The sequence below is a fragment of the Plectropomus leopardus genome, chromosome 11, assembly GCF_008729295.1.
Source record: "Plectropomus leopardus isolate mb chromosome 11, YSFRI_Pleo_2.0, whole genome shotgun sequence".
In the NCBI taxonomy this organism is placed as follows: Eukaryota; Metazoa; Chordata; class Actinopteri; order Perciformes; family Serranidae; genus Plectropomus; species Plectropomus leopardus.
In genome coordinates this window covers 32,981,996-33,006,270 of record NC_056473.1, presented here as the reverse complement: position 1 = coordinate 33,006,270, position 24,275 = coordinate 32,981,996, and the positions used below count along the sequence as shown (strand labels likewise).

General features: G+C 40.5%; 1 protein-coding gene across 1 annotated transcript in view; it reads right to left on the bottom strand.

The window, feature by feature from the left end:
* LOC121949799 (cytoskeleton-associated protein 5-like) overlaps positions 1-24,275 on the bottom strand; it is a 33,470-nt gene that overhangs the window by 205 nt on the left and 8,990 nt on the right. The window contains 40 exon segments of the mRNA XM_042495567.1: positions 83-242; positions 662-745; positions 880-1,017; positions 1,723-1,911; positions 2,055-2,127; positions 2,802-2,989; positions 3,128-3,307; positions 4,258-4,378; positions 4,463-4,636; positions 5,926-5,949; positions 7,756-7,928; positions 8,014-8,207; positions 9,239-9,374; positions 9,452-9,655; positions 9,742-9,891; positions 10,489-10,611; positions 11,308-11,418; positions 11,917-11,999; positions 12,138-12,264; positions 12,365-12,559; positions 12,720-12,848; positions 13,381-13,494; positions 13,957-14,131; positions 15,261-15,418; positions 16,168-16,232; positions 16,235-16,350; positions 16,551-16,645; positions 16,736-16,921; positions 17,776-17,868; positions 18,933-19,043; positions 19,898-19,999; positions 20,149-20,328; positions 20,421-20,549; positions 21,315-21,479; positions 22,064-22,153; positions 22,496-22,600; positions 22,761-22,874; positions 23,617-23,717; positions 23,814-23,946; positions 24,041-24,212. Of these exon segments, the coding sequence (XP_042351501.1) occupies positions 83-242; positions 662-745; positions 880-1,017; positions 1,723-1,911; positions 2,055-2,127; positions 2,802-2,989; positions 3,128-3,307; positions 4,258-4,378; positions 4,463-4,636; positions 5,926-5,949; positions 7,756-7,928; positions 8,014-8,207; positions 9,239-9,374; positions 9,452-9,655; positions 9,742-9,891; positions 10,489-10,611; positions 11,308-11,418; positions 11,917-11,999; positions 12,138-12,264; positions 12,365-12,559; positions 12,720-12,848; positions 13,381-13,494; positions 13,957-14,131; positions 15,261-15,418; positions 16,168-16,232; positions 16,235-16,350; positions 16,551-16,645; positions 16,736-16,921; positions 17,776-17,868; positions 18,933-19,043; positions 19,898-19,999; positions 20,149-20,328; positions 20,421-20,549; positions 21,315-21,479; positions 22,064-22,153; positions 22,496-22,600; positions 22,761-22,874; positions 23,617-23,717; positions 23,814-23,946; positions 24,041-24,212 (5,360 nt within the window).

Genomic DNA, 24,275 nt, shown 5'->3' with positions numbered 1-24,275 from the left:
CACACACACACACACACACGTGTCACTTTACACGCCTGACGTCTCTCTGAGCAGAGTGCACAGTGGCGGCGTCCCGGTGTACCTGCAGAGGTCTGGATGCGAGGCTTGCCCTCTCTCTCAGACTCGATCATACGAAGGCCTCGCTCCACGTAGCTCTGGAAGAACTGGGACGTGTTTTTGAGGAAGGGCTCCAAATCTGCATCCGAGTACTTCTGTTTGTACTCGTACAGCTCCGTCAGACCCTGAGGAGAAGATTGGACACGTTACTAAAGTTTTCCAAGCCTTTTATTTTCCGTCTGTGAAGTTAAAAAATTGTAATAGAAACAATAAGTTCAGGTTTTAAACTGCAACAGCTAGTACATATTTGAGAATTTATTTATTTAATCAGAAAAACCTCGAGATTAAAGATCTATTTTTTCCAAGAGTGTCCTGGCCGAGACAGGCAGCAACAAAAATCACAGACAACATGGAAACAAAGTTAAAAATCAAAATATACAACTCCAAAGCGACAAAATAAAACACAAAATAAAGTTACCACAAGGAAGGACTAAATAAAAACAGGAGAAATACATGACCAGCTAAGACACACCCTGACGTCTGCATGTAGAAGCTGACATACAAAAGTCCTGCAACAGTGCTTTAAAAGAGCGGCGCCGCTGACCTCTTTAGTGTTCTCCTTAGAGCCGATCTTCTTGAAGATCTCGGACAGAATGTCACTGACCTTCGCCTTCGACATCCGATCCTCCTGGGAACAAAACGCAAAAGGACAAATTCACGTTACACCTGTCGGCACGATTACGTTTATTTACAGTCATCCTTAAGACAAAAGCTGCAACGTCTGTAACTTTGAGAAATGAGAAACAAAAGCGCGTTGCTCACCGTGCGCATGCCACTCTTCTCGTTGCCGCGGTCACTCTTCAGTCCCGACAGGTTTCCGGAGTGTTTGACCACCCGCCTCAGATGGGCCTCCAACTCTGACTCATTACGATTCTCTATCATTGATAAGTGGTCCAGGATCTGTTCATCAACGCATTGATACAATAAAGAGTTTAAAGATCGAAAAGTTAAAAATAAATACAGCTGGACACGCAGCGCCTCCGACATCATCAACGACCCCCAAACCTCCCACAGCCTGGGAGAGGACACAGGAGCATCCACTTATTTATGACTTTCACGACTTTTATCTACTTATTTATGACTTTTATCTATTTATTCATGATTTTTATGTACATACTCATAACTTTTATCTACTTATAAATAACTTTTATCTACTTATTTATGACTTTTACGTACATATTTTTGATTTTTATCTACTTACTTATGACTTTTATCTATTTATTCATGACTTTTATGTACATATTTATGATTTGTATCTACTTATTCATAACTTTTATCTACTTATAAATGACGTATCTACTTATTTATGACTTTTATCTATTTATTTTTATTCTGCGAATGACTTGCACTGTTTTTGTCTTGCAGGGGAAACATAATTCTTTTTTTTTTTTAATGTATAGAAATGCATAATGAAAATGACAAAGAAAGAACATCTGAATCTAAAGGCTAACTTCTGTATTTTTCAACCTGGACTTTATTTTCCCGTGTTTTTGTCTTTAAATAACTAATGGGAACAACTATTTTTGAAAATGGTCCAGTATTAATTGAAAGCTACAGTGTGCATGTGTATGTGTGTGTGTGTGTGTGTGTGTGTGTGTGTTTTACCTTGGCCCCTGTGAGCTTGCAGAGTGTGTGTAACAGAGTCTTCAGGGTTCTGTGCGGGACGTCACTCTTGAGCTGCTTCAGTTTCTCTTTGGGGAAAACCTTCATGAAGTTGTGGACGTCCAGTAAGATCCGATCCAGGTTGATGCTGTTGATGGTCTCTGGGAGGAAGCGGATCATCCTCCACAAACACTGAAAACACACACACACACACACACACACACACACACACACACACACACACACACACATCGTCAGTTTGAGGGGTGTTTTAGAAAACAGAAGCATCAGTACTGATAGGACATCATGTCCTCGGTTGTGGGGACACTCCTTACCTTCATGACCAGCTCAGAGAACATCGGCGGGGCTGTCGTGACTAACGTGTCCTGAAGCAAAACCAGCAGAGCGCTGCGGAGAGGCAGGAAGGGAAAGAGTTAACTAAACAGCTCATAACAAGACGCTGGTGAAGGTTCTCAGTCATCCAGGTCATGGTAACTCTAGATCAGGGACGCTCAACTTGATTTGCTTGGGGGCCACTTTTGCAAAATGACAGGAGGCCAGGGGCCCGTTAAAGCAGCCCCTACATGTTTTAATATTTTAGGACATTTCTCAGATTTTTCTACATTTCTTGGATTTTAGACTTTAGGGGCTTAGCAGGAACCTCTGTCAGGGGGTCCAGGGGATCCTCAGCTTGCTAAAAAGAATGTCCTTTTTCTTGGAAATAATTGGGATAATGAAAACATTTTGCCAACTTTTCAAGGAAATATTGGCTTTTTTTGCAATTTATTTTCTTTAAAACATGCTTTCCAAACCCTTGTATGTTCTCTTTTTAATCACCAAATTACGCCATTTAACACAACCAGAAGATAAAACTGAAGTCATCGTTTAATTTTCAAATTTCCGATGGTCCTTGAACACATCATGTGTCAATAAACAGGTTTGTGAAACAGATTTCTGTGACTTTTCAAACATTTTCAGAGTATATATTTAGTCCTGGAAATTGCTATTTGCAAATTCCATGACTTTTCCAGTCCTGAGCGGGTGACATTTTATTCTCACGTGAACCGTTTCTCCGCACAAACCTGATCATGTTGGTCTGGTCGGACTTCTCCAGGACTCTGGTTACCAGCAGGTTGACGGATCTGATGAGCTGCTGTCCGTCCTCGATGTCCTCCACTCGGTCGTCCAGCAGCAGAGTTATCAAACCGTGCATCAGGTCCTTCAGCACACCCATCGATGCCTCTCTGGCCAGGGACTCCATAGAGAACAACTGACAGAGACAGAGGGGGACAGAGGAGGACAGTGTCTCATCATCATCGAACTCCGCCTCAGGTTTTTAATCATCCTAAGCAGTTTCTGACACGTCATGTTCGAGAACGTCTCAGAGCAGCAGCAGGCGGCGACTCACAGACAGCATGTTTCCTATGATGCAGCTGTACAGTTTGATGAGGTCTTTCTTGTCCAGCCGGTCGTCAGCCATGTGCGTGCTGTAGATGAGCCTCAGCTGCATGAAGGTCGCGATGAGGAACTGATCGATGTGTCCCGACATGACCTCGGCCTTGTCCTCCTGCCGCAACACCTCGTCGATCTGCAGGACAAATTTTGAATTTCGCACACTTTTGATCTCAACTCAAAGCAGCTACAACTGACAATTTTATGTCAATGTATCACGACACAGTCTGTAAACATACAGGCAGTTATCAATGGTATCTGCAGCTCCTCTTTGCTTCAGGGAGGTTTATAGTGACTTCACTGTTTAGCTCTGTTGAACTCTGTTTATTTCAGGGTTCAACACAGCAGCACGCACCACGTGTGACGAGGAACAACCAATCACACCTGGCAGATATCTTTTCTTTTTTCAATAAACTTCCTCATAGATATGGTGGAGAAGTTGATCATTTTAATGCAGGGATAACCTGAGCTTTACATCTGTTTCACGGATTATATTTTAGGCCAAATGCACGCATCGCACTGAGACACATCACTCCAAAAGCACCTTGGAAGCACATCTGGAAAAACAGCTGGGAGCGCCTGTGGAGCGAGGCTGCATGCATGTGGCCAAAAGTGAAAATGACAAGCAGTGGGACTCTGCGCCTCGAGTGGAAAAGTTGAAAATATTTGAACTTTTAAGCACACCCAATAAACCGGCAGAAGAATGAGGCGCACGGCAGCAAGAGAGGAGCATCCACAGCGCGCTGTACCGCAAGCAAACAACAGTTTTGCTGGAAACGTTTCTCTAGCGACGCTTTTTGGTTAATTGGCAACTTAAGAAACACCTGAAAGAAGATCAGCTCTGCACTTTGGATTTATGGTAATAAGGCTATGATGTGGTGCTAGTTATGGTTGCTAAGCAACCTCAGATACAACCTGCCTCTGCACTAAAGAAAGAGTTAGACAGCACGCTCAGGTCCGAAGTGTCCTCCACCTCGGTTTTACCCTTCAACCAACATCTTATCTTTTGTCATATTAACTGCCATAACAGCAGCGAGCAGTTAACACAAATCCAGACTTCAAAGCGCCATCCGTCATGTGTCATACCTGTGCCAGAGCCTGTATGCTGTTGTTGATGTCACCGCTGGCCACCTGAGAGATGACAAAGTTGATGGTGGAGGCCGTGTTGTTGTGGAGGTCATCAAAGTGCGGTGAGACAGAACGCATCCTCGAAACACAAAAACAAAAATGTTAATCACTAAAATAAAACGTGCTTCTGTGTGTTAGACTGTGATGGTCTGGTCGTTTTTACTTTGGTTCGGGGATCATGATGGGCTCCAGCAGCTCGTCCAGCTTGTGTTGGACGAGGTCTGGCAGCTCGCACACTCTGCTCTGGTCCATTTCGATCATGTCCAGATCCAACTGGAACTCCTTGGGGATGGACGGGTGAGAGGACTCGCTGTGCTGGGCGTTTTGACGGGCTTGGCTGGATGGACGGAGGAAAGGGGGACAGAATATTTAGTCCGGTGTTTTATCGATCAGTGCCTCTGAGCTCCAGTCCTGACTGACCAGCTTTTACTTATTATCAGTCTGAGAATCTGTGACAGTATGTGGATCAGTCCAATGTGGCTCTACTCAGTTTAAGGTCAATAAAAAGGAAGATGAAACGCTTGACTTCCAAACAGTGAATTTATACGGCATAAACACTTTTAGAAGCAAACAAATACACTTTTAAAAAGTGCAATTTTCCCTTTCTGGCTTAAAAAACACCATTATAAAATTCTAATGAGTTTAAAACATCTTGAAAATAGTCAAACATCAGGTAAGAGCATATTTTTTGTGGGTTTTGAGTCTGATGAAGCCAGATCCTAAAAGTGTGCCATTAGCCTGAGTTAAACTGCCAGAACTGGAGCTGATGAGCACTGATCTAAAACCAACATTAACGTTTGTATCCTTCAGAAAGGAGGAAAAACTGACTAAAAATCTATTGTTACAAATAAAAAAAAAAAAAAAGGTAAACATATTCAGTTAGTGACTGTTCGCCACATTAACGATGAAAATCCTTCACCTGTCAATATTTGACAAATAGCAAATGTGGGAAACAAAACCTGTAGCTCGAGCAACAGCCGAGAGCCAGCGAAACACCACCAAATGACGAAAATCATTTTATTTAGGCTCACTGTCACATTTTTGAGCATAATTAGACAGCAACATAACTGCTACGTTCAGATCAACTAAAATTTGAGGTTGTGCGTCATTGTGACACTGTTATGTAATAACTGAGCTGTTAAAGAATATCTGATTATTAGGAGTAAAAACTTCATTACCAGCCATGACATATTGTCCTCTCGTTTCATAAGTACAGATTTCACACTAGAGAACCAACAAAAACTTTTGAAACTTGGAAAAGCTTAAAAAATATATTTGGTTGTCAGTAGGAGAAATGTTCTTTTTGCAGCTGTCAAAAATCGGATTCGTCTCGTTTCCAGGTACAATATGCACGACATACATAAGTAAGATGAAGGGGTGACGGGGAATGAACCACATTTAAAAGCGGCGGTGGACATTTTGAGCTTTAGTTTTGACCATGTGACAGCTGGGACCAAAAACAGACCGTAACTGTCCAACATGGGAAGAAACACGACTAAAACTCAAAACGTCACAGCTCACTTTTCTGTCCATTAGTCTTATGAATGATGAGTATTAGACTGCATTCAGGAGGACGTCTTACAATGACGGCACGTAGGAAACGGGGGGGGAGGAAGAGGTACTCACATCCTATACGTGCGATACATTATTCTGCTCCGGAACGGAAGGTAGGCAGAGCAGAGAGAGGAGGAAAATCACACAGGAAGAAAGATGAAGGGTTAAGAGACACGCAGGCAAGAGGACAGGCAGGCAGCTCTGCAGCCAGCCAAACACACACACACTCACACACACACACACACACACACACACACACTGAGGTTGGTTTCACAGACACAGTGGATGGGATTTCATTTGTTTAAGTATCTGTGAGAGCAACCCCACATGCAAAGACTCAGTAAAACACGAGAAGAGAAGGACAGATTAGTTGCGAGCAGAAGACAAACGTTCAGAAGATTTATGATATGAATCTAACTGCAGTCACAGCAGACCTCGTGTGCAGGTCTGTGATGGATTAAAGATGCGGTTGGTTGACAGAATGGATAACATGCTAATGAGAAACGGCTGGAAAAGGTTTAGTTTTAGCACATTTAACAGTCCATGTCACACTAACAGTCTTTTTGAATGCATTAATTTAAACACTACGGTCTTCTGCCTGTAAGAGAACAACTAACGTGTAACTTACTGACCAGCATCACTTTTGTAAATCAGAAGTTGGTGTGTGTTTTGACATAAAATATCTATTTATTGATTCATACCGATTCGGTGTATTTCTGTTAATATTTCAAACGGTTTCATTTCCTCTGGCTGCACGTTCTCCCTCTGATATTTAATGTTTACTGCGGTTATTGTGCTGTTCTCTGCTACTGACCCACGGAAACATAAAAAAAAAATCTTCATTATAAAAAAATATATATTGAGTTGTTTTAAAGACTTTCATTATTCTAACCTTGAATAAGCAAATTCAACTATACAAAGGTATTAAATGATAATTTAGTATAACCTTCCACATGAAAAAAAAAGCTTTAAAATCATATTTAGTATACATATATACATCCTAATTCCCTCTCTAGCATCTATTTTATATCGCTGTGAAAATATCTTTCAAAAATTATTTTAAAAAATGTGACTCTTAACACCCCGTGACCTCATATTTATGTTTAATTTTTATTATTTTTTGCTTTGCATCTGCTTTGTACCTACAATAAAAAAAGTTCATATGTAAAAAGTATTAAAAAAAAACAATGTCTCCTTCAAACAGCTGTATTTGCTCAAATTTCTAGATTACATTAAACACATCATAACATTATAACTCATCCTATATTAGTTTTTAGTGAACAGAGCTTGAAAACGACTGTAAAACAATTCAAGCTCTTTTAGCTGTGAGTTCAGGCTGACAGCTGCTTACAGCTTTCATTAACCAGCTCTCCTCCTGCTGATTTCAACACAGATTTTTTGTTCGTAGTAAGTTTACATCGAAAAATGATCTGGTTTTTGCTCTTATTCCGTAAAAGACAATATTCCTACGAAGCTGTTTACATTACTAATGAAAATGAATATTCCACTAACACTGCTCTGCATACCTCGACTAACATGCCCTAACATGTCGTTTATCGGGTAAAAATATGTGGACGCTGGAACGGTTTGTTATTTTGCCTCTTTGCGTCACAATAGCATTTTTTTTCAGTTTCCTGTCGGTGCAGGACTTGTTGCACTCTGTCTTTCCTTCCTTCACCTTCTTGTAAAGGTCGGCTCTGTGATATTTGTGCATATCCAAAAACCTATTGGTGTCAAAGTCTATCTGTTGCATCTATTTAGAATTTAGCAGCAATATTTCTAATCGTGCTCTTTGGAAAAGCAGGGAAATTTTGTTCCTCGATACCATATATTTGTGGTGAGTTAAGTGTTCGCTCTGCTAACGATCAGGAAGCCCGCAGCCCTGAGTCAGAGGGGACCTACTTGAGTTTGTTGGGGTCTTCCTGTGCGGGTTTGCGGAGGAAGGTGGCGTTGGGGTTAGTCGGGTGCTCTCTCTGAGACCTCTCCGTCGCGCTGGGTTTGGGAGGAGCTGCGGTCGTCTTCTTGGCTGAACGCTTGATTCTCTCCTCCAGCATGCTCATGTCTTTCTCTGACAACTGAAAGGGACGGAGAAAAAACGATGTTACACTGTTGCAGATTTCAGGGTTACGTTTTTATATGATGGCATCATCTCCATCTTACATTTCCTATTAGTTTGTAGACTTGGTCCCCGCAGACGTTGTAGACGGCCACCACAGTGTTCAGGGCAGCGTTGCGGACAGATGTGTCTCTGTCACCGATGTGGACAGCGATCTCCTTCAGAGACTTTGCAGGAGTCGGCTGGCAAACATTCATCCCATAACCTTCTATCAAACAACCCAACTCCTCCAGACACTCTGCGGACAGGAAGGAAACCACAGACACAGGTTTGTCAAAATACTTCACCGTCTCCGTTAAAAGGTACATTATTACGACCTCCTGCACTGCCAACGTTTGTTGTTGTCAGAAACGTTTCACTCTGACCTCTAGTGCCCTCTAGTGGAAGATCAGGGTTCATACACACTTTGAGGAAAATTTTCAAAAGCATTCATTCTCTGAAACACCATCGCTGCTCCTTATTGGGTCTTTTTCATTACTATATAACAGCTTTTTTTTTTAAAATACTTTAAAAAAAAAAATGAATGCAGAACAGAATTACAACCAAATATTTTACTATGACAATTAGTCTTTATTTATAAGAGGGGAGGGGGTGGTGCAAATATATATAAATATAAATTTTTTTTAAGCACTGGGTAGGACTTAGGGATGGGGAATACAATTATACATGGCTGTATTTTTTATTATTTTATTGCCCATTTTTAGATAAAACATCCCTTCAAAAAGCAAAGTTTGGGCAAGTTTTTGGTGCTTTTTAAAAAAGAAAACTGGCAGGGAGGTTTTTCCTTAGAAATTTGGGGCACTTTTTTTTTACTTTAAATTTTTTGGGGATTTTAAAAAATAAAAAATAAAAAAAACAAAAATTACACTAACTGTAAAATCATAAATTATAGTTTGATTTTCAAATTTCCGACAGTCAGTTGTTATTATTTAGGTTTGTGATATAAATGAATTTTCCAGAACTTTCAGGGTATATTTAGTTTTGTAAAACTGGTCTGGAAATGATTATTTGCAAATTCCATGACTTTTCCCGGTTTTTCATGACCGTACAAACCCTGTATGACAACATAAAGGATGCATGGAAGTATGTGGGCAGTCACGGTTATGTTTGAAATAAACATATCTATTTTTCTACAGTATACATGAGGCTGAACACCAGGCAGACACTCACTTTGCCTTTGGTCTGAACACCCTTCTAACAGCTAAAAACAGGTTTGGACAGAGATCAGCGCAGCGTCTGACAGGTCGCTCGCTGTCTGTAGAGACCTACCAGCTCTCTGTTTGGAGTTCTTGGACTTGGTTCCATCCATGAGGAAAGGGAAGACCTTGGATGCCGGGTAAACCTTACACAGCATGGTCAGTATGGCCCGGACATCTTTGCGGACCACGTCCTTCGACTCTCCGACCTGAGGAGAAGAAACTGTGAGCAAACGCAGCTTTACGGTGGCTTCTTGTTTGTTTGTTTAGTTTGACGCGTACTCACCTTGAGTATGAGGTAGGGGACGAAGGAGGTGGCCTCGTACTCGGTCAGGTGGTAGTTCTCTCTGTTCAGCATGGCGAACAGCAGCTTTAGATACTCCAGCACCTTCATCAGGACGGTGGTGTTGGTGTCAAAGAAGCGCAGAGTGAACCACTTCAGAATCAGGTCCAGACAGCTGATGGTGGCGTCGCTCTCACTTTCCAACCTCTGTCAAACGCAAACACACAAACAGACTTTACTACCAAAACAAGCCTATTTCTAATGCAGAGTTCGTAGTTTAGACCAACCGTTACCTCAATCATGACTCCAATGGCTTTGACGTGTCTCTGGAAGTCAAAGTGAAAGAGCTCATCCTGCAGCCACTTTGCAAAGCAGGTGGACATCTGAGTTTTCAGCTGCTCCACATATTCATCCCGAGGAGTGATGAAGTTCCATTTCAAAATCTACAAAACAAAACATTTTGAGTTAAAGTCAACAGTACTTTTTGAGTTATTTCGTCCAAACTGACATGTTCTCCAGTTTAGGCCGACCATTTGAAACTATCACCTGTTTATGTGTCTAAATGACTAATGGGAACAACAATTTTTTAAACTGGTCCAATAATGAGTTACACCGCTGCAGTCAGCAGCAGCTACAGAATATAGTAATTTATATATAATAGAATGAAAAATAATCAATAAATATATATTACATAATAAATACATTACAAGTAATGGAATATATTTGTTATGTTACTTAACATAGAACATTTTACATGGAAGATTACTGTAACAATTTCATCACACACAACAAAATGCAATGATTTTCCCAAAATCTTTCAGTAATTTTTACAAATTCCATGACTTTTCCAGGCCTGGAAAATGTAATCGTGAAGTTACATGACTTTTCCAGGTTTCCCATGACTGTGGGAACCCTGTATGGTAAAAAAAAAAACAATCAGCTGAAGTCTCAGCTGCAGTTAATCTCTCACACATAGAGCATGTAACTGCTGCTGCACTGAGCCTCCAGGAGGATGAAATGTTGATCAGCCAGTTCGATACCTTCAGTTGCTTCTCCTCTTTTATCCTCTGCTCCTTAGCGTTGGGGATGAGGATGAAGATTGGTCCGGACCTATCCTCCTCATCCTTGACGCTTTTGGCTGCAGGCTTCTTACCGGCTGCACCCTGAGAGGAAACATCACAGTGTGAGGGAGAGCGAGTGAACCCATGTGCTCTGTCCGTGTGTATGTGTGTGTGTGTGTGTGTGTGTGTGTGTGTAATCATGTTTACTCGTGGGCTTTTCGTGCGTGTGTGTTTTGAATGGCAGGCGGAGTAGAAACAGCAAAACAAAGGGGTGTTATGCTGAAAAGATCTCAGTGCAGGTTAACATGTAAACAGACGTGACACTATTCCAAAATATGAAAACACACACATTCAGAAACACACGTTCATGCAGTGGAGTGACCTGACACCTCAAAGTGACCTCTCTCCGTTTGTGTTTCCTTTCTGTGAGCATGCATGTTCCGCACTTTGATTTCGCTCATGTCAGCACGTCATTACATGTTAGGGATTAAAACGTTGATCTGATTTCACCAAACAACTGCTTGCCCGTGTGCATTTGATGATACAGTTGTGTATTTAGTGGCGGCATTAGTGATTAGAGAGACACAGGATTAGACTGAGCCAAGACCCGACCGGGTCAGGGCAGAGAGAAGCTGGACAGGGGTTAACATCTGTCAGGCTGAAAAGTGTCCGCTGAGAAACTCGGCCCATGTCTGCTACTCACTCACTCCAGAGCTTTAAACAGTAGCAGCGTGTAGATAACATTTAAAAAACAAACTGGACTGAGTTTCATCACGGGGACACCTGCAACACATCTACCTGTTGACTGCTAGCAGCAGCCTTCCCTTTGCCTGGGGGCTTTTTACTAGCATTACTGTCCTTGTCCTTGGAGGGAGGGGGAGGGACGGGTTCCTCGGGAGGGGAGGGAGGCTGGGTGAGTAAAGAAACCACATCATGTTGGTCATGAAATGACTCATAAAAAAAAAATTAAAATGGTGTGCATAAACAAGAAAAGGAAATAATGTCAAATGTTCATGCCTGAAATGCACAAAGGGTGACAGATGTGTGGACATTTACAAAAGTACAGATCCTCTCTCAAGTGTCTAAAAATTTTAAAAACCATTAAATCAGTGGGGTTTGACTGGATACAGCCTCCTCCTTTCAGTATAAAAATAAATTTGGAGCTAAATCGGGCCAGATTGCACCCTAGGTCCAATTCTAATTTGGATAGAGAGTCATTTATTAGGAGAAAAAAGCAAAAGAAAACATTTTGTTTTATATATATTTATGTACCAGCAGCTTCTCTCCATAAAACGCTGAAATATAAGACATTCATTAGGCGGTAAAAAGATTAACACATTATCAAAACGTCTCTGTTTCTGTGTGTAAAGTGAAATCATAAACAAAAGTTGGTGCAGTCAGAGATACCTTCTTTCCAGGCGCTCCTCCTCTGACCTTCTTAACTTCAGGTTTACTGTCAACAAAGTCCTCACCAGCTGGCTGCCTGGAGGCTGCAGAGCAGAGGCACGGGTCAAATTCGCTCAAGAGCGTCGTACCCGACTCAGAATTATGCCAGTCGAATCAGATTTGGTCAATACGAATGTCATTAGAAAGAGTCTAACAGTCATTCATTTTAATGTCACACTGACCTGAAGCCGCTCTGCTCGGCTCTGCAGGACCTTTTCCTCCTCCAGCTTTGGGAGGAGGAGCAGGTTTAGCCGGCATCACCGCTCTGGCCTTTTCCAACATGGCTAACACCTGATCCTTAGAGGCAGACTGCAGGAGGGAGACGAGGACAGAGACATTCATTATTGCAGACAGGAATCACTGAAATTCACGTCATCTGTTGGCTACAGCACAATATATTGGTCAGTACTTTGAGTTTGCCAGTAGCCTTTTCCATCTTGTCGTAGCCCAAGTGCATCATGAATGTGGGCAGAGCGTCCTGCGCTTTCTTCCTCACGTCTCCGTTTCTATCTTCCAGGCAGGCGTAGAGCTGAGGTACGCACAGCATCAGGTCGCCCGGCACCGTCCTCAGCGTCGGCAGCTTCTCCGCTAACCAGCCAAGCAACTGTGTGATGAAGATAACGTGAGTCTCTGATCTGTACTGTGAGTAATGTGATTTTTCTGAGGAATGTGAACGTAAGAAATTTTAATATGGGTCCAGAGGATACAATATTTTTCTAGTATTTATCTCCACAAACAAAGGCAGTAAGGAGGTCTGTGTGTACCTCCTGTCGTAGAAAGGGATTCTCTCTTTTCAGCTCCTCTGACAGGTCTTCTCCTTCCAGCCACTCCTTCATCCCCGTCTGCTCCACCCACGCCTGCAGGGTGGTCATGGCAGCCATCCGGACGTTAGGCTGCAGAGGAGCAGAGACACACGTCCATCATCACCACCACACAGTCAGCGACAGTGTTTCCATCTTCTTTTGTCAGATTTATTTTTGTCTTTTCATCATCAACAATATCAAAATGCATGTCACAATAAATTTAAATGGACATTTTCCATGTATTTATTCTTTATCAGGATGCTCTAACTGTGCTGTTTGTTTTTAATTTTTTAAGTGTCAAGTCTAAACTGCTCTTATTTAATGCCGTATGACATATTATGCCTCAACACCTTGTTCGTTTTTCTTGTTGATACTCGTGTATTTTGTTTTAGTGGATCTCTGCAAAACCTCAAATGTAAAATTTCCTGTAACTTCATGAAATCTATGGTATTAACCCTTTAACACCTGGATCAACATCAGTTTTCATTGCCTACATTGCCATGCTCTGTGTGTGTTTGTTTGTTTGTTTGTTTGTTTGTTTGTTTTTTTTGTTTGTTTGTTTGTTTGTTTGTTTGTTTGTTTATTTGTTTGTTTTGTGTGTGTGTGTGTGTGTCTCCAGTACCTTGCTGTCTCCCAGTACAGTAATAACAGGGATTCCCAGAGTTTTAACGTGCTGCTTGAGTCCAGGTCCCATGGCTGTAGCCAGCTGCTGCAGGATGGTCAGGGTCTGCTGCACCTGGAGACCACAAACATGAGCGTCAATTTAACTTTTAATAGATTACCGTGAAAAGGTCCTAAATCCTAAAGAGTAAAACTTTAAACATCTGGACCACTTTGGCTGTGCTCTGACTTTGACTGGAAAATTCAGAGCACTGCTATTTTGCTTGCTAACATATCCATATCACATCACACATCTCCACAAAGAACTGATCTGACTGATTTCCCTGGTATCTAAAACTGAAGTGTGACCCTGCAGCATTTATGTGCAGCAAATCATTTTTAAATAAATCTTCAGTGTGCAGCTGTACATTAAATATGAGCAGAGGAAGCATTTTATTGTTTAGGCATTTAGTGCAGGATAAATCTTTTCCAAAAATGGCTTGGCCATGTTCACAGCAAACAAGATGTTTGGGTTGAAAGCTGTTCGTGGTGCACTTTGAGGTCAGAATCTTTAAAACAGCCCTGCTCTCTTACTAACCAGGATCTTGTTGGAATCGCCGAGTCGTCCTTTCAGGGCCAGCGGCAGGTCTGAGATATTGGCTGTGATGAACTTGGCCTCTGAGATGATGGCTGCAGTCTCATCCAGACCCTCCTTCCTTATCTTCCAGTTCTTATCCCCAATTTTAGACACTAGATCGGAGGTAATCTTGTCCCTAAAAGACAGAAGGGAAGAGAGAGTCATTTTAGTCTTTAATGCCAAGTGAATATTCTTTTCTGAGCTTTTGTTTTAAGGATTTAGGCATTAAAAAGTTACTCATGTATAATGGAGATGTAATTTTATTAAAAATATTTTATAAATAAAAGGGCACTAGCAGGTGCTTTTAAAGCATATTGGTTGATGTGATTTCTCATGAGTATGGGCATCATCTTTAGAAGTACTGAAGCAAAAAAGTGTCTTTTGATTAGTTTTAGGCCCTTGAACTCTGCAATAGAAATGCTCCACCAATGCCTACAGTGTTTTTTTTGCTTACTGTGATCTCATTTCTTTGAGTATCCTCAAATTCCTCAAAAACCTAAAATATGTACAACCTAAGCTTAAATATTATGTAAGGCAACAGACCAAAAATAACTGTAACTAAGTATTGAAATTGTATAATTTAAAAAGGTAAAACTGTAAAAAAGGAATCTAAAAAAAAAAAAAAAAAAAAAAAAAATCTGATCCAAAAGATTTCTTAATTTTATGGAGAAACATATACACTATTTCTTAAAACTCCATAAATTATTTAAAGTATGTAAATTATTTTTTTAGGCACGCTCATTTTTATGGGCAGCATGAAAAGGCATTGTGATGGATTAATCATTTATTCCTCTGTCACCACGGTGCATTTTCGCACTGCAGCTAACCTCCCTCAATAATGTCATTACGAGCGTACATCATGATGACACACAAGATGAAAACTTTAGTGTTCTGAAGCAAAACAATGCCTGCTCTAACTATTATGGCTTTTATTTTAGTCCGATATATACAGATTATGAAAACAAAGACCTCTGGCAGCCACTTTGGTAAAATATCGCCACAATTACAGCGAAATACCATGTTTGAACTGCATGTGTGGTCATGGCGTGATGACGGGGAGGACAGAAGCTGCAGCTTCCTGCTGCAAAAAGAACAAATGTTCAAGCTATCATGGCTCTTACTTTAGATCTATATTAACAGAATTGTGCAAACAACAACTCCCGCAGCCGTCTGTCTGTTTATAAAGACTTTAGACTGACAGTCGTAGACACGCCGTTCTCCTTTAAGGTTCCCAAATGTGTCCTACACAGTCAGCGTCTGGTTACCCGATATCTGTTCTGGGCAGCAGATCCATGATGTCATGTCCTCCACCTCCTCCTCCATCTTCCTCCTGCTCCTCTCCTTCATCGCCCTCCTCGTCCGCCGCCGCCGCCGTCGCCTTCTTGGTGAATTTGATAGGAGCTGGAGGAGACTGACCCTGCATCTGTGTGGGAGATACACAAATATATAGATATCTTATGTACTTTTCTGGGTTCATACACGACGAGTTCTTGTTCATTACTATATAATAGCTTTTTAAATACTTATTACTTCAAAAAATATGAAATCAGAACAGGATTAGAAATTAATATTTTTATTTCTTTAAAAATCTTTGACATTTTTTTTATTTTAAATTGGAATAACATGTAATAAGATTTGGGTGATTTTTTTAAAGAAAAATGTTTGGCTTTTTTTCTTTGTTTTCTTTAAAAAAGAATAAAAATCACCATTTATGACACATTTATCAGTGCCAAAACTGTAAAGACAGAAATTATCATTGGATTTTCACATTTCTGAAGGGTCCTTGATCACATTATTTGTTATTATACAGGTTTTTAAAACAAAACTGCATGACTTTTCCCAAAACTTTGAGGGTAGATCTTTGAGGGTAGATCTTGTTTTCATTCATTTCATTCATTCATTCATTTTTCATTTTCCATGCCTGGAAATTGCTATATAAAAAATTCCATGACTTCCTGTTATTTCATGACCATACAAACCCTGCTCGCCTCACGTCTAATTGTCTGCTCATAACCTGTCAGAATAAGCAAGTGCTGAGAAGTCCTCTAATTTTTTTTTTTTTTGGGGGGGGGGGGGGGGGGGGGGGGGGGGGGGTCGGTCCGTTACCGAAATAACTAAAAAAAGAAAAGTCCATGACCTCATGATCTCTGATCTGTCCTTGAAAGTTCTCACCTTCTCAAACTCAGCATCGATCTGTGCGAGGAGAGCCGGCTTCTCGTCTTCAAAGAACATGCGAAAGGAGCTCCCATGTAGAGATACATGACTCCCAGCAGGGTGATGGCGGCCGTCCGGACAGCAGGGTTAGTCGCTCCCAGAGCCGTCTTCACATTGTTGATGAAACCTTTGACATTGATACTGGAGAGAGGGGAGGTCAAAGGTCAACAGATGGTCTTGTCTGTCTTCTTCAGCCAAAGCACTTTCAAATTTGATCATTTTGTAGAAAGAAATGTGTTAAATTGATTAAAATGCCAGCAAGGTACAGTGCAAATTACAGGGTCTCGACTTTTCTATGTTTTCATACAATAACGAGCATTAAAATAAAGAATGTGAATTACCCAGCAAAGCCAAACTCCTTCATGGCATTAGACAGCCAGTTGAGAGTCTCTGCCTGGTTTTTGGGGTTCTTCTGTGCAAAGGCCATAGACACAACCTGACAAATAAAACACAAACTCTGTAAATACAGAATCATCATTATCATCATCTTCAAGTTTTGCATTGCTCAGCGACTTGAGCTACAGACCTGTTCAGCAGTCCACGGCAGTGAGCACGCCTCTGCAATAGCGGTCAATCCCTCTTTGGCGTTTCCACCACATTTAACGTCTCCGACCTTATCCACCAAGCCGTCCAAAACCACAGAGGCTGACGTCTTTGAAAACTGTCCCCTCTGAGCTACGAGAGCCACGATATGCAGCTTCATCTGCATCACCTGCACAGGGAGAAACAACATTAGGACATTTACACCCCAGTTACTAATGGATCATCGCTCATCGGTAGATACTGTAATACTTAAATAACAGGTGTAAAATGCATCCATCCCTGCTGCCTGCAAACAGGCTGCTCTAACACAAGTCAACATGATGATCCCAGAATCATCACATGTGCTACACACTGAGCACCAGTACTGCCATCTGGGAGGACGGTTAGAGTACCACATTGTTCACTGATTTTTAGGCCATACCGCCCAGCCCTAGTGTCAACGAACAGTTGACTTTGGATTTCTGATTGGCTTTATCCATATAAGGTGATATGGGTCGGGGGTAACCACACCCAAATCAACCCACCTTCAGGAAACTGAAAAAACTAAAATCACAATATTTCAAATTTGGATTGAGGCAAATGTCTGATCATTTTTTATGTTTTTTTTATTACGCATATAAGACCCCAAATTACATATTAATAAAGTTTTGGGTGATTTGGGTTCCCAGGGGCTTTAATAAATGTGCAGGAGTTTGTCAAACATTGAAACAAAAATAAACAAAACACTCCTTTGTTTGCTGTGGTAACTGTGTGCCCTCACTATTCAAACCGCTGCAGGTTTTTGTCTGTTTGACTTCTCCCGTACAAACATGTTAATGATATCTGCCAGCTGGTCTGAGCTGTCTTCATCAGAAAATGATGTTACCTCAGAGGAAGGGGTCTCTTTTCTCTAAAAATGTGCTGGAAACATGGGTCAAATTAAGGGTGAAAGTCGAGTCCAGAGAAAGTATTTTTCTGGAGGAAAATTTAAAGTCCAAGCAGCTGCTGCGGCATCACTTTAGCTGCTGTAACTGAGACAGTTACCTGAAAGTTGGTTTCCTTCCAGCCCGGTTTCTTGGCCAACATCCGGACTAAGGCCTGGCAGGGCATCTCCGTCTTATCCATGGTCTCTACAGCCTGAAGGCAAACATCCATAACAGCAATAAATCAATATTCTTGCTGTTAACTGTATAACACACACTGACATGTCAGCCTACCCAAACTAGCTACAACACACTTAAAGTTTATGGCTATAAAGTTTCAGTGTGAAAAATATTGAAATTAATGTGTTTCTCAACAACTGATACCACATGACATTAAAAATTAGTATTTACTTTAGTACTAAGAAGGGCTGCCACTAACAATTATTTGTTTTTGAAAAAAAAAAATTGATTGATTAATAAGAAGATTATGTCCTTCATTAACCATTCTGTCTATATATCTTTTATAAATTTCCCCCCAAAATGGGAAATGCAAATTATAATCTCCAAAACATCTATGGTGATTCATTCAAATTTCTTATTTTATTCAACCAAAAGTCCAAAAGTTTATTTTGTGACAAAGAAAGGCATCACATTCTCACAATGAAAAGTTGTAGACAAAGCACTTTTGACAGTTTTGCTTGAAAAATAAATAATTTGTCAATTATCAAAATAGATGTAAATGAATCTATTGTAAATCACAACAATATGAATTGAGAGCTGCAGCCGTGGCAGTGTTGGGACTATACCTTGTAAAAGGTCACCAATTGTTAAAATATGGCTATATCGCAAATAATTATTAAACAACCAAAATAATTATCAAGTATTATATAATTATTATTAATTTACATTAAATTTACCTCACAGGGCACCCATTCAGAAATAAGAAATAATGATTAAAAATGTAACTTAATTTTCCATTCAACCATAAATAATAAATAAATAAATATAAAAAATTATTAAAAAATGTAACTTAATTTTCCATTCATCACCATTCAGAAATAGTAAATAAATAAATATAAAAAATAATTATTAAATAATGTGACTTAATTTCCATTTAAATCAGCTTGCGGGGCACCATTCAGAAATAATGAATAATTATTTTTAATAATAATTCATTATTTCTGATAGCCATAATTATAATAATGAGTGACCCTTTACGAGGTAGAGTCCCAGCGACAGGCAGCAGCATCTTTGTGCAAACAGATTAGGAGACTTTACCCTCTGAAACTCCTCCATACTGGCGAGTCTCTCCTTCCAGTTTCCAGAGTCCAGCTGCTGTAAACAGGAAGCAGGAAGTACAGCTGCTGCCCGCTCCTCACACACCTCGGCCTGACATGAAAACACAACATTTAAGTCAGCAGAAATTCCAACATTAATGAACTGGTTAGGTCGAACCTCTTTGTAGAGCGCAGCTGGTGCTCATTATAACACCTCCTTTTTATGACAGACATCCTGACTTGTTAATGGTTAGTAAGTTAACGTGACCGACTAACCTCCGCTTTCATATAATGATCCGACTTAATATGTGACTAAAGGTAACGTGAATAAAAGTTTCATACGTTTCCCCGTCTATACATGATTTCTGCCTCACATAAACTTTCATTGCTATTTCCCGACACCATCAAAATCTGTCTTCTGTTATTGTTTTGAGTGAGAACAGGCAGAAATGACAGATGAGTGTAAACTTTGTATAGAAAATATGATCAACGTTGAGATTTTTGTCCTGTTCATTTATGCTCTTTTCATTGTCAGCTAAGCTTTCTATTGTTCTATTGTTCTATTGTTTGCCTATTTAATACCATTATTTTGATTATTACTGTTTTTAATCTACCTGAGATTTGTGAAATGTTCTGCTGTTTGGAAAATGTCGTCATGTTTATAGAAGAAATAATAGTTTAAAACACAATTAACGGTGTGTTTACTTCAACTTTCACTCAAAAATCATGCTTTAAACTTAAAAAAATAATAAAGATTTGACTTTTTTTGGTTTTTAATTATCAATAATGACCAATATGAACATTTTGTTGTTGGGAATAACATTTTTAGCCATATTGCCCAGCCCTAACAAAATGTTTCCACTTCAGGATAATCTTGTATTCAGGCCCTGCATGCACGTGTGGTACCGTGACACACTTTTTACCAAAAGCATCGACTGCGAGGTAAAAAAATATGCAAAGACTTACTGAGAGTTCACTCTCTGCGAAATCTTTGCTCTCGGGGGCCTTCTTGCTTTTTCCACCAGCTGCAGACGCTGGTTTGCCTTTCTTAGACGGACCTGCTGACGGCTGCAGAAACAAGAGAAACCAAACACGTCAAACACAGCTGTGGACACTTGATGTCTCTGCAGTCATTCAGCTCAATCTGTCCATAAGTTAGCAGTTTTGTGGGAGGACAAAGGGACAGATTAATTTTCTATGTGTGCATTGTTGAGTACCTTGCTGGCAGCACCAGTTTGGGTCTTCTTGGGCGGGCCCGAGGATTTGGGTGGAGCTTCAGCAGTGGGAGGGGCTTTAGCTGCTGGCTTCTTGGCCCCTGCTCCTCCACCACCTCCTCCTCCTCCTCCTGCACCCTTCTTCCCTCCAGGGAGCTCCACTTTATCAGCAGACTCTTTTATCTGTGAACACATGAAACAGAGGACAGTTGTTAGCAGTTCTTCTCTTTCTGAGCTGACGAGAGGTTTCTCGTCCTTCTTCCACTGATCCTCACCTTATCCAGTTTGAGTTTATCCAAATCAGACAGGAAAGGGTTCACGGCTTTCTCTCCCACCACTTTCATGGCTGTCCCCAAAGCATCGAAGGCAGCGTCACGCACCTCCGGAGCGGAGTCGTTCACTTGCTGAGATGGTAAAAGAGAAAAGCACAGATACACTTTAAATAAGGACACTTGAAATGGGAGCCGAGTGTCTGCTGTTGTTCCTCTACAGTCATCAGTACTGAAGCAGCAGTATTTCTGAATGACAGGTTTACATCCTATCACATGTTGTAAATATAACATTTAAACAACTGAAATTCAATAATGGCTTCCCAAAGTGTTTTGCATGTTATAAATGAAGTTAGTTATGATTTAAGAAATGACTGCAGCTTCACTTTAATTGCTCAGTGTCTCTGTTGAAATTCTCGTGGCAGATGGATGCACTCAAGAAAAGATCCAAAAGTGCAGCATGGGAGATACTTCTCCTCTATAAAACCTCAGGGAGCTATTTTTATTTATTCATTTTTTAATTTAAAAAAGTTGCTGGGAACTTGCTGTATACGATGTTAAAAGTTTCAGTTTTGATTAAACGTTTGCTAAAGGCATTTAACAAAACTTTTGTGTTTTGAGTTTGCTTTACTCCAAACTCTACATTTTGACAAAAAGATTTCATTTTTATTGTAAATGCATATCGGTTCCAAATATCGGTCTCATTAACTACTGATAATCTGTATCAGTTCTGAAAAATCACTATCGATCGATCGCTAATATCTTTAACTTTATTTTCATCTCAGTCTGATATTGAGAATGAATTCTGTGAGAAACATCATTTGTTTATCATCTCGTACATAATTCTTCGAGGGAAAGGTGGCCATGCTGTTAAGATATTTCCAGCCGGGGTTCGTGTACCTTGATGAGAGCAGCACAGAGGGGTTTGAGGACGCTCTTTGGCAGCGTGGCCTGTGTGCAGTGTCTGAAGGAGCGGGCCAGGAACAGAGAGGCCTGCTGCTTGATGGACGGGTTCTTATTGTCCATCACAGCCAGGACGTCCTCCGACAGGTTCTGAAGAGTGGTCTGCAAAAAGATGATGTCATATTAAAGATAACATTATAAAAAACAGCAATCCATCAATCTATCCAACTTAGATTAGGATATCTTCAGAAAAGCTTTAGAAGCTGCTCTGGAGAGTCGGTAGAGTGCTCTATAAATAACAACCATCATTAAGTTAGGAATCGATCCAGGAGGATTTGCAGCAGCCTCGATTCGAGTCAAGTTAACCGAAGAACGCTTTCACAATAGATGGCTCATTTTGTGAACTTTCATGTAAGGTAGGACCTTTACAAAACCAACTAGGGGTACAAATAATTTTTATATTTTCATTACCAGTCTGTCCATGATTTTCGCCATTATTTCAGTGAATGATTTCTTCAATAAAATGTCAGACAGTAGTGAAAAATGGCCATCGCAATGTTCAAAAGCTCACTGTGAAGTCGTTTTTTCCTCCAACCGACAGTCCAACCCCTGAAGATACTCCCTATACTACAGTGTCGCTTTTTCTATTTAATTAAAAGTTTGAAGTCATAGCCCACGCCTAATCTTATTCTCATCCACTAGTGTCACATAAGAAAGAAAAGCAGCAAAATTCAGAGAATACTTACCGTGAGGAAGATGGCGTCGATAGCCTCCTGCAGCGACTGGACGACCTGAGGCTTCTTCTCCTTGAACTTCTCCAGAATAGTTGGAACCACCTAAAATAATCACAAAAACACTCTAATTCCATGTTTGTTACTATTTTTGACTTTCCTTTTTTATTTTTGCTATTTTTAAAGATAATTTTCTTGTATTTTTTGAAATTTTTTGGGTCATTTCTTCACAAGTTTCTCATTGCCTTCCACCCATTTTTTTTTTTTTTAAATGAAGCCAATTTGCTCAAGTTTCAAAGAGTTAAAATCAGTGGCTTGAAATGAAATGAAAATGAAAACCCTCTTGTTAAGGAGCTAATACAAACCTTTCCCTCTGACATTTCACGATGTTAATACGGTAACGTGACAAAACTGCTGTGACACTATAAAGAATTTCCTTTTATTTACCTGTCCTGCGTATGTTCCGAACTTCTTCCTGAGACCGGAGGCCAGTCCGGCCAGACATTTAGCTGCAATTGCCACCAGCATCACATTGGCATCTTTCCCCACGACCTGAAACACAAAACCAGTAAACAAAACATGCAGAGTCACCAGTTCCCTCAAGTCTTGAAAGACCAAACTTTATTTATCATGACAAATTCTCATGCTTTGTCTTAAGTGTCAATAGTACAACAGCAGCTAACATGAAAACCTGAAAAATGTTTGTTTTTACCTTCTTCAGAGCTCTGACGAGGTCTCCGTAATCTCCGTTCTCTAGTTTGGGGTTCTTTGTCAGAGCCTCTATAGCTTCCAGAGCTTCTTTCCTCTCCTGCCACTTTTTAGCTTCCTGCAGAAACAGACGATACATATTGCAACTTTTTTTGTGCGATCACACAGAACAGCCTAACTACAAAAAATGATATTCTGCACACTAATATTATAATCTGAAATCTGGCTTCAAGGCGCTGTGCGTGAATTGACGTAAGCGCCACACTCAGACACCATAAGCCATGAGATGACATTACATGCAGCTACACAATGTACTCAGACATCCTGCTCATAGACCTCCAAAGAAAAGCATCAGATATTTTGATTTTCCTGCAGTTTTATTTAAATTTCTGCGATTGTAACGTAAAAAAAAATGGTCTAATGATGTGCATGCTTTATAGTGAAAAGTTTGCTTGCTTGTTACAGCTAAGAGATGCATATACTAAAATGTGCAACAACTAAAAGTAAATGAGAGTTACTAGGAACAAAATAAATAAATATATAATTTTTACTGTCACACTTTTACCGTGATACTGTTTCTATGCTTTCTGCATTTCTGTGTCCCTGAAACATCACACAAATGTCACAACTCTGCAAATCGCATATCATCGAAATTTCCCAATTTTCCACTCGCAGTTACCGTTCATGTGCAGTGCACGAAAGCAGAATGAGAGCTGCAGGAGGAAAGTGTGTTTTCAAACTCTGCCTTTTTGTTTTTTTACTGCCTTTTCCAGATTTCGACCTACTCCAGGCAATCTAAGACGGAGCTTAGCTGATTTTCGAGGGTTTGTTCAATGTTCTGCTTGGTTATAAAAACCTACTATTTTTTCATAGAAGTCTTTGGGCATCTTGGACAAAACCTCCACAGCTTCCAGCAGTTCATAAGGATCCACCGCTGCTACTGTTTCTCCCTCATCCTCTCCTGAAAGAGGAACAGAAGAAGAGATGACACATCAACTCAAAAAAAGAAATAAAGCAAACGTTTGTTTAAATATGTTTTCTACCTAGTTAAACCTACCATCGGACTGGTCTCCTCCTTGAGCTTGCTGGTGTTCAAACTTTGCCTTCAGGTCCTGCTGTGAGCGCAAGAACCTGGTCTGTTTGGGAGGAGACGTAGGCAGCTTCACCCACTCCTCCTCCAGCTCCTTCAGCTGCAGGGACAGAAAACAATCATGCATTGTTTAGTTTAACTGGAGTTGAACGTGAAAGGTGGGCGAAGTGTGTGCAGTGACAGGCGTGTCTCACCTGTACAGAGTTTATGTTTTGCAGTGGTGGTCTCAGAGCGTCTCTGATCCATTTGTAGATCTCTATAGCCAGCAGCTTGACTTCGTCTCTCACAGCCTTTTCTCTGGACTCAAACTGCTTGGATAAAATCTTCACTACTGGCTTCAGTGTCACTATCTTAGATCCAAACTCACTGAGGGGAGATGAAGACAAAGCAAGAGGTGAAAAATGGTTTGTGTCATGCACAGGACATAAA